The sequence below is a fragment of the Aspergillus candidus genome, assembly GCF_002847045.1.
Source record: "Aspergillus candidus strain CBS 102.13 unplaced genomic scaffold BDW47scaffold_62, whole genome shotgun sequence".
Lineage (NCBI taxonomy): Eukaryota > Fungi > Ascomycota > Eurotiomycetes > Eurotiales > Aspergillaceae > Aspergillus > Aspergillus candidus.
The window spans coordinates 1-17,260 of record NW_020194067.1 but is presented as its reverse complement, the minus strand read 5'-3'; the positions used below and the strand labels follow the sequence as shown (position 1 = coordinate 17,260).

The 17,260-nt window shown below is 54.7% G+C and overlaps 10 protein-coding genes across 10 annotated transcripts; 6 read left to right on the top strand and 4 right to left on the bottom strand.

Moving 5' to 3' along the window:
• The first annotated feature begins 236 nt into the window (after positions 1 to 236).
• med6 (mediator complex subunit MED6) lies at positions 237 to 1,451 on the top strand. Its single transcript, XM_024814100.1, has 3 exons — positions 237 to 398; positions 472 to 833; positions 917 to 1,451. Exons 1-3 carry the CDS (start codon positions 305 to 307, stop codon positions 1,424 to 1,426), a joined length of 966 nt encoding a protein of 321 aa, XP_024668473.1. The 5' UTR covers positions 237 to 304; the 3' UTR covers positions 1,427 to 1,451.
• Positions 1,452 to 1,658: 207 nt separating this feature from the next.
• BDW47DRAFT_112124 (LOG family protein) lies at positions 1,659 to 3,030 on the top strand. Its single transcript, XM_024814099.1, has 2 exons — positions 1,659 to 1,995; positions 2,092 to 3,030. The coding sequence occupies exons 1-2, from the start codon at positions 1,949 to 1,951 to the stop codon at positions 2,786 to 2,788; spliced, it is 744 nt and encodes a 247-aa protein (XP_024668472.1). The 5' UTR covers positions 1,659 to 1,948; the 3' UTR covers positions 2,789 to 3,030.
• A 150-nt stretch (positions 3,031 to 3,180) lies between these two features.
• Positions 3,181 to 4,373, bottom strand: pre5 (proteasome core particle subunit alpha 6). Its single transcript, XM_024819806.1, has 3 exons — positions 4,160 to 4,373; positions 3,978 to 4,089; positions 3,181 to 3,875 (listed from the first exon to the last, which is right to left on the bottom strand). The coding sequence occupies exons 1-3, from the start codon at positions 4,195 to 4,197 to the stop codon at positions 3,237 to 3,239; spliced, it is 789 nt and encodes a 262-aa protein (XP_024668471.1). The 5' UTR covers positions 4,198 to 4,373; the 3' UTR covers positions 3,181 to 3,236.
• Positions 4,374 to 4,523: 150 nt separating this feature from the next.
• BDW47DRAFT_77037 (Vps55 family protein) lies at positions 4,524 to 5,448 on the top strand. Its single transcript, XM_024819805.1, has 3 exons — positions 4,524 to 4,772; positions 4,838 to 5,051; positions 5,189 to 5,448. Exons 1-3 carry the CDS (start codon positions 4,734 to 4,736, stop codon positions 5,320 to 5,322), a joined length of 387 nt encoding a protein of 128 aa, XP_024668470.1. The 5' UTR covers positions 4,524 to 4,733; the 3' UTR covers positions 5,323 to 5,448.
• Positions 5,449 to 5,802: 354 nt separating this feature from the next.
• BDW47DRAFT_112121 (uncharacterized protein) lies at positions 5,803 to 7,418 on the top strand. The gene is made up of 2 exons (XM_024814098.1): positions 5,803 to 5,931; positions 5,999 to 7,418. Exons 1-2 carry the CDS (start codon positions 5,880 to 5,882, stop codon positions 7,333 to 7,335), a joined length of 1,389 nt encoding a protein of 462 aa, XP_024668469.1. The 5' UTR covers positions 5,803 to 5,879; the 3' UTR covers positions 7,336 to 7,418.
• Positions 7,419 to 7,594: 176 nt separating this feature from the next.
• BDW47DRAFT_112120 (UPF0220 family protein) lies at positions 7,595 to 8,750 on the top strand. Its single transcript, XM_024814097.1, has 4 exons — positions 7,595 to 7,851; positions 7,911 to 8,171; positions 8,251 to 8,348; positions 8,406 to 8,750. Exons 1-4 carry the CDS (start codon positions 7,753 to 7,755, stop codon positions 8,467 to 8,469), a joined length of 522 nt encoding a protein of 173 aa, XP_024668468.1. The 5' UTR covers positions 7,595 to 7,752; the 3' UTR covers positions 8,470 to 8,750.
• A 3-nt stretch (positions 8,751 to 8,753) lies between these two features.
• Positions 8,754 to 10,178, bottom strand: fes1 (Hsp70 nucleotide exchange factor FES1). Its single transcript, XM_024814096.1, has one exon. The coding sequence runs from the start codon at positions 9,899 to 9,901 to the stop codon at positions 9,275 to 9,277; it is 627 nt and encodes a 208-aa protein (XP_024668467.1). The 5' UTR covers positions 9,902 to 10,178; the 3' UTR covers positions 8,754 to 9,274.
• On the bottom strand, positions 10,156 to 10,830 carry BDW47DRAFT_112117 (uncharacterized protein). Its single transcript, XM_024814095.1, has one exon. The coding sequence runs from the start codon at positions 10,814 to 10,816 to the stop codon at positions 10,640 to 10,642; it is 177 nt and encodes a 58-aa protein (XP_024668466.1). The 5' UTR covers positions 10,817 to 10,830; the 3' UTR covers positions 10,156 to 10,639.
• Positions 10,831 to 11,371: 541 nt separating this feature from the next.
• Positions 11,372 to 14,014, top strand: act1 (actin ACT1). Its single transcript, XM_024814094.1, has 6 exons — positions 11,372 to 11,648; positions 11,783 to 11,813; positions 12,038 to 12,093; positions 12,233 to 12,263; positions 12,316 to 13,087; positions 13,138 to 14,014. Exons 1-6 carry the CDS (start codon positions 11,642 to 11,644, stop codon positions 13,366 to 13,368), a joined length of 1,128 nt encoding a protein of 375 aa, XP_024668465.1. The 5' UTR covers positions 11,372 to 11,641; the 3' UTR covers positions 13,369 to 14,014.
• Positions 14,015 to 14,429: 415 nt separating this feature from the next.
• Positions 14,430 to 16,953, bottom strand: ade1 (bifunctional aminoimidazole ribotide synthase/glycinamide ribotide synthase; the record flags this gene model as incomplete). Its single annotated transcript, XM_024816933.1, has 2 exons — positions 14,430 to 16,600; positions 16,665 to 16,953. The coding sequence occupies 2 exons, from the start codon at positions 16,951 to 16,953 to the stop codon at positions 14,430 to 14,432; spliced, it is 2,460 nt and encodes an 819-aa protein (XP_024668464.1).
• Positions 16,954 to 17,260: the final 307 nt, after the last annotated feature.

The following is a 17,260-nucleotide window of genomic DNA, read 5'->3' as shown; positions in this document are numbered from 1 at the left end:
ATGGCCAATTCCTGTTGTTTCCTATTATCACATCATCAATCACCAGTCAAACCCCTCGATTAAAAGAGGATGTAGAAGCTTCTGACATAGAAACAACTCATAGTGCATGATTTGCCCATTCGGCGGGCGGTCAGATCGATTTCTCCGGTTCTCTTCCGCGTCGGATTCTCCAACTCTCTGAGATGCGCCGAGAATCATAACCTTCTTGTCTTACAACATCTCGAATAAATTTACTTCCTTGAGTTTGCAGTTGTCTTCCCTGTTCCACTTCCTCATAGCAATTGACCTGAGACGTGGTGGACCGATGGCGACTGGCCAAGATGCTTCAATGGAGGAGATCCTCTGGCGATCTCCCCCGCACGTCCAGATGATGGGAGGATACCTCCATTCAAACAACAGTACGCAGCCGTATAGACTGATCTCGCTAGACCTTCACGTCAACTGACATCGCTTCAATCGCGTCCTGATTAGTTCTGTTCTACTTCGCCGAGTCCCCGTTCTTCGATGCGACGTCCAACAACGCCTCCCTGGCCATCCAAGCCAACTACAATGAAGCCTTCCGCCATTTCGTGGAAACCCGGGAGGCCTTCGAAGCTCGACTGAAAACGATGCAGGGGCTGGAGTTCATAGTCGCGTATGATCCGCTGCAGGCGGCGGCACAGTCCGACACTCGCTTTGCTCACGAGCCGTCCAATATCTGGGTGATTCGGAAGCAGACGCGGCAGAAGCGAGCTGGGCAGGAGGATGAGGTCGCGGTGCTGTCTACCTATTTTGTTGTTGGGGATTGTATCTATATGGCCCCATCGGTTGCGAGCGTTGTGGGGAATCGGATTGTGAGTTTCTTGCTTCTTGTTTCTGGTGACCCCATGCTTTGTCCAGAAGGGCGACTAACGACGGCATATCTTTGATCGCACAGCTCTCTGCCGTCACGTCGTTGAGCAGTCTCCTGAAGACCGCATCCTCTCTACCTACGTTCACCGCATCGCATGGATACACCTATATGCCGTCCGCACCGAAACAGCTCGACACCGGTCAAGCGGGCGCTCAGTCCCAGCAAAGCAAGGAAAACACACCGATGCCCGACTCCGACGCCGCCGCCAAAGGGCCGCTGCTGGGGTCGCAGATGACCAATACGGGATCCGTCTTCCAGGATACAAGGACACTTGCCGAATCGTTCAATCTCCTTTCTCGATACGGAGAAGAATTTATGGATGAGAGTCCATTGGTCGGAGAACCAGGGTCATTTATCCTCTCCAGATCTGGGGATACAGAGCGAGGGCCTGGGACCAAACAGCTTGCGCCCCCGGGCGTGATACCCAGGGTCGGGACACCGCAGCTCAGAGGCGAGACGCCGGGGAGGACCACCACCCCGGCTGCGTCCGACGATGCCACATTACGGAAGGGGAAGAGTAAAGCTGGGAATTGAGTGTGCACTAAAGTTTCTATGATACCCATCGAGGCCGACCTTTTCTGGCCTCAAACACCTGATTTCAATACAGTCTAGATTCTAGAATAATGCGGCACGGTACATACCAGCAAGTTTATCACAGGATCGCCCCAGGACCTTTTTTTGTGAGGTGAGCAATTGGTTCTGGACTCATTCTTCTCGTATACAACGAAGCTTGGCGAAGGCCCCGCTCCCGCTGCCCAACCTCTGTCGATGAGTCACTTTTTCAAAGGGCGGCGACTGTCAGCACTTTGAAGGACCGTCAGCCTGTAAGATACCTGTGGTATGTTACGTTGGATGGTAGGTAGTGGACGAAGGGGCAGAGTTGGCTGTCATGTACAGTGATTTATTTAGGCTGGACCCGCCCGCTTTGATGACGCTCGGTATCCACTCTGGTTTCCTGCGCTTCTCACCTTTCCCAACTATCATCTTGCCGTACCTGCTCCCCACGAAGACTCCACTGGTATTGTTGTTTGTTTTGACACAATTATCGCCTCCATCATGGCCGACGTTCAGTCCCAAAACAAGCCCGCGGTCGTCTGCGTGTTGTAAGTTTGGCCCAACCCCGGTTCCGCGACCCCTCCCCCGCCCTCCGATGCCAAACCTACGATTCCTATACTAACACAGACGCTGTTCTTCCTCAGCTGCGGCTCCGTAGCCGGGAACAACCCGGCCCACATGGAAACAGCCCGGTCACTAGCCCGCGAATTCCACAAAAACAACGTCCAACTCGTCTACGGCGGCGGCACATCGGGGCTGATGGGCGAACTAGCCCGCACCCTCGTCACGCTTTCCGGCCCCAAAGCCGTCCACGGCGTGATCCCGCGCGCCCTCGTGAAAGTCGAACCGGGCTACGAGAACGGCTCCTCAAACGGGGGAAAGCAGCCCCCCGCTTCGACATCGTGGAACACCGAAGGCGGCAAGACGGCCGAACGCATCATCCGCGACCCGGAAGTGCTAGGCGAATCGGACTTCGGAACGACGACCGTCGTGCCGGACATGCACACGCGGAAACGCCTCATGGCCGCTAAGGTGCAGGAGGGCGGGCCCGGGTCGGGGTTCGTGGCGCTGGCGGGCGGCTTCGGGACTATCGAGGAGGTCATGGAGATGACGACGTGGAATCAGCTGGGGATTCACCATTTGGGGGTGGTGCTGTTGAATGTCAGCGGGTACTGGGATGGACTGTTGGTGTGGGTGCGCAAGGCTGTGGAAGATGGATACATTAGTCCTGCTAATGGCCATATTCTCGTTGAGGCGAAGGATGTTGCGGATGTTTGGCCGCGACTGGTGGAGTATAAGGTTAGCAATGCGAGGATGAAGCTGAACTGGGGAGAGGAGTGAGTGTGGGGGGAAGATAGATGTTGAAACTTCTGGTTGCGAGAACCTCTGCCGTCTGATTTATGAAGATACTTTATTTGATTGCGTGGTCCAACGGAGTGGGTGTTTTCGTCTCGTTTCTTGCATTTTGCATTTTGCCTTCTCCCGCCCTTCCTGTTGACCTCGTTGGAGATATAGAAATAGAAGATGACAAAGACAACACGCCTTCCGGAGTACATTGTTCGTAGAATTGACGGTGGACCAGGGGTTGAGATCATTCTCTATATCGAACACCTCGAGAGAGAGAATACTCCCGTCCCCATGGCCGAGTTCTTACGAGTGCTGGAGTATAAGAGATGCGAATAACGAGAAGAAAAGAGGGAAAGAGAAAGAAAGAAACGTAATGAATTAAATCACCGGGATCCAGTTGTCAACATCAACATATTCATGTCTATGGGCATCATTTCAAAACCTATGAATCAACCTCCATCCCTTCGCCTTCTTTCGTCTCGCCCGAATCCTGCTGCTCCACCGTTTCCAGCAGCGGAAGTAGCTGCTGGCCCTCGTAGAGCTTGAAGCTCTCGATCTTCCCATTGGCGCCCTTGCCCGCCAGACCGACGACTCCAACAGAGGTGTTATCCACCGTCAATTCCTTATCCTGGGAGAGGGTCTCCTTGAGGGCGCGCAGGCCGTGGGTGATGAGCTCGTCGCGCGAGCTGGACTCGATCTCGTCCAGGTGGCGCTCGAGGTACGTGCGGGCCATCTGGGAACGGGCCCCGATGGCGCAGGCGAGCATCTCGTGGATCATGCCTGAGGGCTGGAACTCGAACAGGTGCGGGCCGGCTTCGTCGACACCGGCGACCAGCAGGCCGACGCCGTACGGCCGCTTGCCGTACTGCTGGGTGTTTGTCTGGGCGCGATCGGCGATCTGGGTCACGATGCGGTCGACGGGGATGGGACGGCCGTAGGTCATTCGGGAGCTGAGCGATTGCTGCTTCATGAAGTTGGAGACCACCCGGGCGTCGGAGGCCAGGCCGGCGATGGCAATGCCCATGTGGGAGTCGACTTCGATGATCTTCTTCTGATACGAGGAGAGCTCTTCGGCGTTTCGCTGTCGATCACCGTTAGCATTTCTCTCTCTCTCACATTCTCTCTTTGTGTTTCGAGTCTTCTGTCTGTGTCGAAGACGAATGGATAGGACCGAGATGCGCACCTTCAAGCCAACCAGAACCGAATGCGTCTTATTGACCAACCCCACGACGACAGATCCTTGCTTCACAGCCTCTTGTGCATACTCCACCTGGAATATCCGACCTTGCGGGGAGCTATACGAAAAGTCATTGATTAGTTTCTGGGGAGCTTCACATGAGTGGAGGAGTGGGGTGTGGATCATACAAGGTGACGGCATCGTTGTCGTAGTTGTTCCTGAACATGATGGATAGCTAGATTCGAGACGGATGGGAAAGGTATCGAGGTTCTGATGGATGACACGAGCTTTGTGTAGCGCTCAGTGTTCGATTCTGTCCGAGAAAAAGTGTGGAGTGATGAGGGAGGAGAGGAAGGATGAAAGTGAAGCCGGAGGGTCGTTGATATCGACAGGCAGAGAAGCAACTGACGCGGTGAATCTAGCTCCCGTCCAGCAGTAGTAAGCTCAGGCTGCTCAGGCTGCTCAGGCTGCCCAGCTCGGGAGCGGGCGGTGGGCGGCCTAAGCGCCTGAGGCTGCCATACCAAACCTCCAGACGTCACAACTTCCGCCGTCATCTTCTTGCCTGTTCTCTACGACTTCAACTCGCTTCTGCGGCACTCCTTTCCTTTGAAATCTTGTCGGATCTTGCATGCAGATTCGCTGCCCTCGTCGGATCGGCCTCCCGTGAACTGCATCCCCCACCACGGCCCCTCGTGCTGCTATCGACCCGCCTGCCCTGCCGATTGAGCGTGTTCCCCTCCCTCCGCTTGTCTCTCCGCAATCATGACGGCCGGACTCAAAACCATCATCGCCCTCTCCTTTGTAAGTTGTTGTCGTTCAGATTGCGGACGGATGTGCTAATCGCCGATCGTTTCGTCTCGATGTAGATCCTCGCCATTGGCTTTCTCCTGGTCATTCTCTCCTCGGCGCTCTGGCACAATTTCCTGCCTCTCGTCGTTGTCGCAACCTATGTCGTAGCACCGCTCCCCAACTGGATCTGCTCGCGATGCGCGAACCCCGATGATTTCATGGATAGTTCCGGCAATGCGGCCGCGGACTTTGGTCGCTTCATGACTGGGTTCCTGGTGTTGATGGGAATCGGTAAGTCGCTTCATCGCGCGTGCGGGCGCATTCCATCCTGGATCGTGCAGGGCACTGCCACGGCTCTCGGACGGATACTCCTCCCTTGAGTGCGGTTCTTGTGGTTCATTAGTGCTGACCACTCTTGCTCTACACAGCGCTTCCCGCGGTCCTTGCGCATAGCGGCGCCATTGAGATTCCCGCGATGGTCATGTCGATCCTCGGAGGCCTCCTGATTTACGGAACAATCATTAGTTTCTCGATGTTCTTCCAGGAACAAGAAGAGTTTTGACGGAGTCGCCATCGGTCGGGTTGGGTTGGTTCGAGGTAGTCAGCATGTCGGAGTGCCAATGTCCTCCGAAAGCCATAGTTTGGCCCGCTCTGCCTGTTCTACCTTTTGAATTTGATGGAGCAGCGTTCTGTTTTTGATATGTGTTCGGAGTCCACGCTTTTTCTGTTATCTTTCCATATATCTTCGAGATTCAGCCTTTTTGATCCCATTATTTTCCTTGTTTGGCGCTATGGTTGATGTATGATACAGCCCTCGCTACGTTCTATAGAGGGTCGCTGGGTCTTTGGCAGCAGTTTGAAGACCCTTAGGAACAATGAGCTTCCCATTCAGCACTTTCCCTTGTCTTTGGCAATGCAGGAGGCGCCCACGTATAAGATTAGTAATAAGTTGTGTTCATCCATCATATGAATCACGTGATTCCGCGCCCGCGTCTTCCATGCGCGTTTGATACAGGCAAACGACCGCCCGTCTTGTCTGTATCGCATCCCTCCACGCCTGGGATGAATGACCTTTGACGACTGAAAATGTGAGGCCGGAGTACTTCTGAGACTGTCAGGATGAATATTTGGTCCGGATCCCTCGTGCTGGAGGGGGAGTCTCAGCTGCAAGGTAAGACACGTCCAGCGGTACTCAATTCCCTCAACAATAAAGGCCCTTCTCACCGATGTGTGTACAGGTCTACAATTGGTGGAAAGATCCGCCAGCTGGCAATCGGATATTGCCAGAGACTCCATCCTTCGCGTCCGATGCTTCGTGAATCCCGCCTTGATACCACTGTATGCCCGAGCGGGCCCGAACCTTGAGTTGCACACGAGCGACGATCGAACGGCACAATGGCTGAAGAGCCGGTTGCTAGGCAATCTCTGGCTGGACGAAGAGGATCTCAATACATTGCAGACCATTCAGTGCCCGGTCGGCCTGCTCGTGCACGTCGATAATGCGACACGCGCAAAGGCTTCCGCCTCGGGAACAACAGACTTACTGGTTTACGGCGTGCTGTCAAGCGCCGCGACGTACGAACGACCGCCAACTCCACCGGTGTCTTCCTCGCCGAGCTTGGATGCGCATATTTCCGATCGGGCGGGGCAAGAACTAAGAATATATGCCGCCCCGCTCTCTACCTCCCTCATAGCCAGGGCCCAGGCGCTCCCGAGCCCGCCGAGTCCCGATGGCCTTACAGGCCACGCGCAGTCTTCCGAGTTCCTACCAGACCTCCGCTCGCCGAGTCCCAAGCGGAAGCGGGTGGCGACGCTGTTTGACTCGGTAACGGAGCACCACAAGCGGGTGAGACAGAGGGGCGGGGAAGCCGTCTCGCAGTTGATGGCACATTCACGGCCTCAATCCTCCCACCAGAGCCATACGATCCAGATCAAACGGGAGTCTGAAGAACCCAGTCTTCCGGCCCTGCACCGGGTGGCTGCCCAGCGCTCCAGGTCTCTGTCAGTCGGGGCGAGCCTCAACCCGGGAAAACAGCCATTGGACCCTCACGGTGAGCCGCATCCAACTCGCCCGGGAAGTAGTCGAGGCCACACACGGGACATGTCCCTACGAAGAGTCCAATCTCATCAGCTCCGCGAGTCGACCGTGCTGGGAGAGAGGGACGCGTCGCCCATGCTCCGGTCCCCCGATGGTGATCTGAAACCGTCTACGTCGAAAGACGCCGAGACCATCATCTCGGAAAACAAGAACATAATCACGCGTACTATCTTGACCTGCATGCGACTGTACGGCTACAACCGTCCTACAGCTCGCTCTGGGAAAAGCCTATCTGGCGCAGGCAGTGCGGACCTGGGCATTCCTCCTGGCGGCGAGGATAAGGACGGCCGACCCAGGACGATGGATGGCATTGCGTCTAATACCGACGAGGACGAATTCAAGGCCATGTATCACGCCACCTACCGTGCGTCTACGTTCGCGCTGCGGAAGTACCTGAGGGAGGCGCTGCCTCTGGAGAAGGGCAAAGCCATGACGTATATTGATGAGTTTCTGAGGCTATTCTGCGAGGACAATTGAGTTTGAATCGGGTCTGTCTGGTACAGACTATGATATGATTTACGAACGGGGAATACGGGTAGAGTTATAGAGCTAGCAATGAGCGTATATATTATTTATAAGATGGACCAATAAAGCCTGCTTATTGAATTCTTGAAGATAGCTGTCTGATGTAGACTGGACTCAATGTAGTGAGTATCCTGGGTAAGGTATGTAGTAAATAGTAAATACTATGAGGTCGGATCCCGTGATTCTTCCGAGCAGCTTGTATGGCTTACTAATCAAATATCAGCCCCATCTCCGTCCTCATCGTCATCGTCTTCTTCGCACTGCCGCCTTGCTTGCATCCAATCCAGATCCCTCCCCCGCAGAACTGACCCTGCACCTCCCCACACCTTATCGCATATCGAGAAGCCGGTCTCCAAAACAACCGCCCTCATGGATGTGTCCGGCAACCGCCTCTTCCGGTGGTCCAAGCCGGAATGGCTCAACAACTCGACCGTCCGCAACGCCGGCGTCTACACGGCGGGTGCCCTGGTGAGCCTGCCCCTTGCTCCTTGCTCCTTAGGCACAGACTAATATTCGATCTGCGACAGTTCTCGCTCGGATTCTTCTTCATAATCGACGCCGCGGCCTTCTCGCACAGCGCGCGCAACGGGTCGAACGTCCACGTGAAATTCGTGGACTGGATCCCGGGCATCTGCTCCGCGCTCGGAATGCTCGTCATCAATTCGATTGAGAAGTCCCGGCTGCAGGCGGATAGCTTCAGTTACAGCGGGAATGGAGTGGCGTGGAAGGCGCGCTTTGTGCTGTTTTTGGGGTTTGCGCTGTTGGCGGGTGGGTTGGCGGGGAGTGTGGTGAGTTTTCTCTCCCTACCTACTGGTATTTTGGTTTTATGCATCGGGGAAGTTGCTAATGGATTTGGTGTGTGTGTAGACGGTTATGGTACTCAAGTATCTTCTGCCGTCGTATCCGCTGCAGACGTTGTATTTTGGGATTGCGAACGTGATTGCCAATGCGCTGGTTATGCTTAGGTGAGTGATGACTGACAGATTCCTCGCTGCGTTGACGGGATACTGATATGTCATTAGTTCGGTGGTCTTGTGGGTGTCGCAGAACATAGAAGACGATTATACCTACAACCTTGCACTATAGCTTGATCTGCTGTCGAAGGAATGATCATTTGAAGGATCCCCGTCGCTTTTGTCCCCGTCGTGGGTCTGTTTCTAGTTTGTTTGGCTGTTGTGCTTGGGATGGCGTAGTCTTGCGATTTGGCCCATTGTTCCTGTCTGTTCTGTCTGTTTTATTCTGTTCTAGCCTTGTCTTATGGTGTGATGAATTATTTACAGCTTTATTTTGGTTCCTCCGTAGATTGATTGACTCGTTCGACTCTATCATATATTTACGCTATTTCAGGTATACAGGTCTGATGGAACGTATGGAACGACGAAACTAATGTTCTTCATGGGTATAATAATGTACAATCACGTAGTCACGATCTATAGAATTCCAAACGACACGCGGACAATCCCCGCCAAGATGAGGATTACGCACACATGCTGGATGTGTGAAAAGGAAAGATAAACAGGAGTTTCCACCCTGCGAGCCATTCCAGTTCCTCCGCATGGACGTGGTATATGGAGAGTTGGTGCCTAGATCCCGGGGGGATGACCTCGCGTTTCCTCCCACGTCGTATTAGGTATCCTCCAGACTACCATGGGATTGGGGAATGCGGCACACGACGACCATGGCGTAATGACGGTTGAATGTTTGATCAATGTGTCTGCCTGGGAAGAAAAGGCTTCACTTTAGGCAGATTGTAACACAGGCACTCTTGTCAGAAGCCCATCAAGGTTTCATGGCTGCCAACTGGTAACGCAATAATACTCGTCCTGCTGATCATATTCTCCTTTTTGTTGTTTCTTTTTTTTTTTCCCTTTCTTTTTTTATGATGTTTTTTTTAGGAAGATGACTCAACAGGGTGCGCCCTCAGTTTATCCATAATCGCATCAATAGCATCCATGTCACCCGCATCGACCTTCTCGCCTCTCGGATACTGACCCGACTCAGGCAGATGCTTCGTAAACTCATCCATAGCAGGCTGATAGTTGCGCACAGCCGACGACAGCGCATAAACACTCTTCTTCCGAGCGGCCGGATCCGCATCAGACGTAGCAATAGCAACCAGCTTCGGCACGGCATTGAACAGCACAACCTTATCCTGCGCCTTCTCGTTATTCTGCACAGCGGTGCCCACACACCAAGCTGCCATCCGGCGCATGTCGGACTCCTCGTGCTGCAGCAGCTCGACCAGCGGGGTCCACAGACCCATGGGCTCCATGTTGTTCGCGTTGTCGATGTTCTCGATCAGCTGCTCGAAGTTGTCGAATGCGACGAGCTTGTTCTCGAGGTCGACGTCGGGGGAGTGCAGGGCGGCCATGGAGGCTTTCATTAGGTCGGCGTCGCTGGGCCCGCCCAGGAGGGAGGAGAGCATCTCAGGGTTGAGGCCGCGGGCGGAGGCGTCGGCTGTTTCGGGGTTGGAGTTTTGGATGCTCCATTTGAGCATTTTGTTCATGTTGGGGTCCATTGTGTATGTTTTTGTGGTGGTGAAATTGAAGGAAGGAGGAAAATATTATGGAGAATATAGTGCGTATCGTTTTTGATATCTGAATTTTCTTTTGTAGAGGTCCTGAAGATAGAGCAACAAGTAGATTGATAGAGTAGAGACTCAGAGAGAGAGAAAAAGATTGACGTTCTCGACTGAGCGGGAAGATTCATCTGGTTCTCCAGCCTACCAGTGGCTTCCACCACTTTCCATTGACTCTGAACCCAACGACTAGTATTGACCTTCACTGCAATTGAACCCTCTATCACCACATAGCTAAACTCCCCATTATGATCAAACTAACCAGACCAGATCTCACCAACGTGGTGCTATCCAACAAAAGTCAATTAGTCACCGACTACCCCGCCATGCTGGGTTGAACCATTTCGACCCCACCATGTCACCCGTCACAACCATACAAGACGAACGGTCATTCGTGGTATTGCCACATATTACAGTACTTCAGCTCTAGGCTGGAATCCTCACCCATCAGGAGTCCACCCATTGGGGAAATGAACTGAACGTGTTCGACCGGATTCGTCCCGTGGCGGTCATGACAGGCTGGGCCGATGTCGATCCAAACAAAAGGCGGTAAAGGGGGTAAGAAACTAGAAAACGAAGAAGGAGCAGAAGAAGGTGGGAATCTCCACTCGGAAGACGGATGAGGCGGCTCTTGGAAGGTGGCCACTGGGCTAGTTTACCTCATTTAGGGGGGGGATTCTAGAATGGATATGGATCATGGATCCGATCATGAATGATTGGATCCCGGGCCGGAAGGGAACGTTCAACCTTCAGACAATGGACAATGGGGACCAAGACAAGAATCTGGAAGCCTGGGGGAAGGGAAGAAAAGGAAGCAGCAAAGGAAAGCAAATCGTCGTCATCTGCGTCCGACATGGATATGGTCCAAGGGAAAGGCAACCCTGGATTCTGGATGAGCCCCACGAGGATGCGCAAGCCTGGCCATGATTCTCTATCATACGTATTTCCCTTTTCTTTTCTTACTATGGTTTGCCATCGAAACACCTCCGCCACGATTACAGCAGATTAGGTACCGCCGTTACAGTCACTACGAATGGTATTCGACTGTGGTGGTTTTGAGGAAAGGATTGGATGATATTTCTTCTGCCTGAGAGGGCAACCATTGGGGCAGATAGGGGAAGGAGTAATGGATACGTATACCGTTAGAATAAGAGTCGAGGGAGATCAGATCATATTGATGGATCCCATGAATTAACTACTTGACTACGGAGTACGGAGTTCTGTTTCTTATTATAACCAGAGATCCAGGGGGGAACGTCTTACCTAAGAGACTATTGGCTATGGCATACGGGGGAGTTACTGTAATATATATCCCTTTTCCTCTGTTCTTCGCTGTCCCCGGGAGGATACCGTCCCCGTACATACGATACATACGATACATACATAGAATACGGTACATACCGTATGGTACTAGCCGCCTCCCTTTTCCCTCCCTTTTCCCTCCTTCTTTCCCTCTTTTTCCCACCTTAACTAACCAACTTTCCACCACCAAAACATCTCCATCCCTACATCCATCTCTCTCCTTCTCTCCTCTTCTTTCCTTCCTCTCTCCTCCCTCTTACCTCTCTCTCGACCTTCCACCACTCCATCTACTCCTTCAATTCTCCCATTCCATTCTCTTTTTCTTCGTCCTTCTTTCTCCCTTTCTCCCCGTAGTTTTTAATCTCCATTTCCGTCATCATGGAAGGTAAGCTAGCTTCCGGCCACCTCAGCGCCTTGCTTCCCCATCCTCGCTTGCTTCCCTACCCCTCCTCCCCCAGCTCGTCCCCTCCCCCTCGACTCCGTCCACTGTCATTAACCATCTCGTTTTCATCCCTACAGAAGAAGTCGCTGCTCTCGTTATCGACAATGGGTATGTCTTGATCCATTTCTGATGGTTCCATCCGACGATCGTCGTCGGATTCCCCTCCTGGATCGGACGGGAAAATTGCCCACACAACCATCGACTCCGTGTCGATGAGACCGTTCCTCGCTCTAAAACACGTGCACAATGCGAATCCAGTCTTTGGATTTGCAGTGGGAGCTCGAATGTGTGGCATCGTGATAGACGGATATGCTGACGTTGATACCCTTTAGTTCGGGTATGTGCAAGGCCGGTTTCGCCGGTGACGATGCTCCCCGTGCTGTCTTCCGTAAGTTGTCCCCCATCAAGTCTTGTGTGACCAGAGCCTAGTCCCCATGCAGCCCTTGCATCGGGTGGCTCTGGGAACCGTCAACCTTAAATCCCCCCCTCCCCCGTCCATAAGTTCCAGTCACTAACCAAAAGTACAGCCTCCATTGTCGGTCGTCCCCGTCATCATGGGTAATTATCGTCCTTTCCCCCTAGTCTCCGGGCGGTCAGCTGACCCTCGCAGTATCATGATTGGTATGGGCCAGAAGGACTCGTACGTCGGTGACGAGGCTCAGTCCAAGCGTGGTATCCTCACCCTGAGATACCCCATCGAGCACGGTGTCGTCACCAACTGGGATGACATGGAGAAGATCTGGCATCACACCTTCTACAACGAGCTCCGTGTCGCCCCCGAGGAGCACCCCGTCCTCTTGACTGAGGCCCCCATCAACCCCAAGTCCAACCGTGAGAAGATGACCCAGATCGTCTTCGAGACCTTCAACGCCCCCGCCTTCTACGTCTCCATCCAGGCCGTCCTGTCCCTGTACGCCTCCGGTCGTACCACCGGTATCGTCCTGGATTCCGGTGACGGTGTCACGCACGTGGTCCCCATCTACGAGGGTTTCGCCCTGCCCCACGCCATCTCGCGTGTCGACATGGCCGGCCGTGACTTGACCGACTACCTGATGAAGATCCTGGCCGAGCGTGGCTACACCTTCTCCACCACCGCCGAGCGCGAAATCGTCCGTGACATCAAGGAGAAGCTCTGCTACGTCGCCCTCGACTTCGAGCAGGAGATCCAGACCGCCGCCCAGAGCTCCGGCCTCGAGAAGTCGTACGAGCTGCCCGACGGACAGGTCATCACCATCGGCAACGAGCGCTTCCGTGCCCCCGAGGCCCTCTTCCAGCCCAGCGTTCTGGGTCTGGAGAGCGGTGGCATCCACGTCACCACCTTCAACTCCATCATGAAGTGTGATGTTGATGTCCGTAAGGATCTGTACGGCAACATCGTCATGGTATGCATCCTTTGAGCCTGTGTGGAAGGACTGTCGCTAACGAAAACCAGTCTGGTGGTACCACCATGTACCCCGGTATCTCCGACCGTATGCAGAAGGAGATCACCGCCCTGGCGCCCTCGTCCATGAAGGTCAAGATCATCGCGCCTCCGGAGCGCAAGTACTCCGTGTGGATCGGTGGTTCCATTCTGGCCTCTCTGTCCACCTTCCAGCAGATGTGGATCTCCAAGCAGGAGTACGACGAGAGCGGACCCTCGATCGTCCACCGCAAGTGCTTCTAAGGTATTTCTCCCTGATACCCTTCAGCATATGAGTCTATCCTGTCAGATGACTGACTTGTACAGCTCTTGCGCGTGATTCGTTCGTACTTCCCTGTATTAAAAGACCGGAGCTGTGGTGACTGGCGGGCCTTCTCTGGACTCGCACTAGGGAGATTGTCTGAAAAAGGGCATTGTTTTCGGCTGTGGAATAGAGATGGGTCGATTTGGGAGACGCTGTGTCACGCGGTGCAGGGGCAACTCTGCCGGCAGCAAGGCGGGAAGAGGAGAGTTCGGAGGAGTAACGGTGCGACGGACCGCGGAGATGGACATGGGAACCGTGTGGTGAAAGCTGGAGACCCCGACCCCGTTTCACGTTTCATATAGTTCGACACTTCCTGTGTGAATCCCGGTTTTTTCTTTTTTTTTTTTTTTTAACCATGTCGTGCCGTTTCTTGCGATCTTCTCGCCTACGGGCTGGGTTACATATCCTATCTTCTTACCATGCTGCTGAGAATGTTGATTTCCGTGGAGTGATTAGCAAGGTTTCTTTATCTCTTATGATAACTTTTTTTTTCTTCACCTTTGTTTGGTTGAGTGTATGACCATTCGCATATATAGTCGTATTAGATGAGGTGGTCTACTGTAGTTATAGATCAATGATCTAAGATTTACTGGTGACTTGGATAGTAGATGAGTATTTAGTAGGACAAGATAAAGCATCACAAGTGATGCATCTCATTTGAAGGGGCCTACATTCAATCTAAGATCATATCTGTCTGTATCCATCTGTGTCTCTACCTGTCTATCCACCTCTCTCTACTACTTCTCTGTGTATCTCTGTGTATCCATCTCTCTGTAAATATCATATTCAAGTATATCTCATCTAAACAAACACATCAAGTAAACCAGTATAAACCAACCAGCCAACCAACCAACAAATCAAACCCCTCCCTCATCAACTAAAACCATAAACAACATTTATTTTAAAATAAAAAACAAAATCACAAGAGAAAAAAAGGGCCAAGACACACGGCGAAGGAAAGGACGAAAAAAAAAAAAAAAAAAAAAAAGAAAAAGGGAAATCAATCCCAGCTCTCCAACCCACTCAACACACACCCTTCCTTGTCTTGCTCATCACCCTTCTTCGCCTCCAACGTGCCAATGACATAGACCGCCTCGCCCTCCGCCTGGAGAAGGTCCTTGACGGCATCGGCCGCATCGGCACCAACAGCGATAAGCATACCCACGCCGCAGTTGAACGCGCGGGCCATCTCGGTAGCGGAGACGTTACCGGTCTGCTTGAGCCATTTGAATACCGGGGGCAGAGACCAGGCGGTGACGTCGATGTGGGCTGCGAGGTGAGCGGGCAGCATGCGGGGGACGTTGTCCGTGAGGCCGCCGCCGGTGATGTGGGCGAGGCCTTTGATCTGGGAGGAGGTGGGGGCGGGGGCGGAGAGGGCTTTGAGGAGGGGTTTGACGTAGATTTTGGTGGGGGTTAGGAGGGCGGCGCCGAGGGTCTGGGGTTGGTTTTGAGGGGCGGAGGGCATGGGGAAGGGGGAGGGGTCGGTGTAGGAGAGGCCGGAGCGGTCGACGATCTTGCGGACGAGGGAGTAGCCGTTGGAGTGGGGGCCGGAGGAGGCGAGTGCGAGGAGGACGTCGCCGGGTTGCATGGCGGCGGTGTTGGGGAGGATGGGGCGGGCGTGGTCGCCGGAGGTGTTGATGGCGCCGACGGCGGCGCCGACGGCGTCGTAGGCGTCGTCTGTGAAGAGGCCCGGCATTTCGGCGGTTTCGCCGCCGATGAGGGCGCAGCCGGCTTGGACGCAGCCGGTTGCGACGCCCTTGACGAAGGCCGCGGCGGTGGGGACGTCGAGCTTGCCGCAGGAGTAGCAGTCGAGGAAGAAGAGGGGCTCGGCGCCTTGGACGACGAGGTCGTTGACGTTCATGGCGACGAGGTCGATGCCGACTGTGTTGTGGATGCCGACTGCGTGGGCGACCTTGAGCTTGGTGCCGACGCCGTCGATGGCGCCGATGAGGGTGGGCGAGTGCGGGTGGTAGGTTTTGTTGGCGGCTGCGAGGGAGAAGAGGCCGCCGAAGCCGCCGATGACGGCGTCGGTGCCGGGGCGTTTGGTCTGGGAGACGGAGGATTTGATCTGTTGGACGAGGTCGTTGCCTGCGTCGATGGAGACGCCCGCGGCGGCGTAGGTAAGGGAGGAGGAGGAGGCGGCGGCGGCGGCGTCGCGTTGGCGGAAGGCGCGGTGGGCGATGTCTTTGCGGTAGAACATGCCGTCGAAGTGGATCGTGGCGATGCCGGCGTAGCTGCGGCGGACGGCCTCTTCGAGGCTGGTGGCTGTGGCGGTCGCTGCGATGACACGGCCGCCGGCGGTTTGGAGCTGGCCGCCGGCGAGGCTGGTGCCCGCGTGGAAGATGAGGGTGTCCGCCGGGGCCGCGTCGAGGGTGATGGGCTGGCCCTTGGCGTAGGCGTTGGGGTAGCCGCCGGCGACGGCGACGACGGTGGTGGAGAAGTCGGGCTTGACGCGGATGGTGACACCGTCGAGCCAGTGCTCGGTACAGGCGACCATGATCTCGGCGAGATCGGTGTCGTCCGTGAGCAGGGGCAGCAGGGTCTGGGTCTCGGGGTCGCCGCCGCGGACGTTGTACTCGAGGACCTTGGGCCCGTTGCGGGTCATCATCAGGCCGGTGAAGAGGATGCCGACGAAGGGGAAGCCGTCGCGGCGCATGCCGTCGACGGAGGGCTGGACGATGGTGCGGTCGATCTCGGCGAGGATCTCCGGGGAGGAGATCGGGGTCGGCGCGTAGCAGCCCATGCCGCCGGTGTTGGGGCCCTGGTCGCCGTCGAAGATGCGCTTGTGGTCCTGGGCGGGGGGCAGGGAGCGGATGGTGTAGCCGTCGCTGAAGGTGAGGACGCTCAGCTCGTCGCCCTCGAGGTACTCCTCGATGACGACCTCGTTGCCGGCGGCGCCGAACTGGTGGTCGAGCATCATCTCGCGGAGGGCCTGGTGGGCCTCCTCCTTGGTGGCGGGGATGATGACGCCCTTGCCGCCGGCGAGACCGTCGGCCTTGATGACGACGTTGTGGGAGACCGAGTCGAGGTACTGGCGGGCGGGTTCGTACTCGGAGAAGTTCTCATAGACGGCGGTGGGGATATTGTGACGTTTCATGAAATCCTTGGAGAAAGTCTTGGAGCCTTCCATGCGGGCGGCGGCCTTGGAGGGACCGAAGCAACGAATGCCGACTATTTCAATCAGCCTGTCTGCAATTGTAATAGCCGGTCTGATAGGGAAGAGAGGTAAACATACCAGCCTGGAAATAACCCTGAATACCCTCCACAAGCGGCGCCTCGGGACCAGGCACCACCAGATTAACACCATTCTGCTGCGCAAACTTCACCAGACCCGGATAATCATCGCCCTTGACATCGGCACTGGCGATCTTGCCATTGTCACCCAGACCGGTGCCACCGTTTCCGGGAGCGACGTAGACGGCGTCGACGCGGGGCGACTGACTCAGTTTCCAGGCGAGGGCATGTTCGCGGCCGCCGTTGCCGACGATGAGGACGCGCAATTGATCTTGATCTTGCGAGGGCATGGTTGCGCAGTGTTCGAGTGACCTATATGTGTATTGTGATTAGAGATGGGATGAGTTTATATAGGTGGAGGAAGGGAAAGATGATGACCCCGCGGGTTCTGCTTTTCTGCATGATGGTTGGAAGTGGGGCAGACGGAAGAGAAGAGTGACTCACCTCGGACGAGAGTCTCCTGGAGACCAGACTGCGAGGGGCAGATAATAAAACAAAGGTAGAGGAAGTTGGGGAGGGATGGATAGTGAGAAGAAGAAGAAGAGAAGAAGAAATCAAGACGAAGATCAAGAATTGACTTTTTTTTTTTTTTTTTTT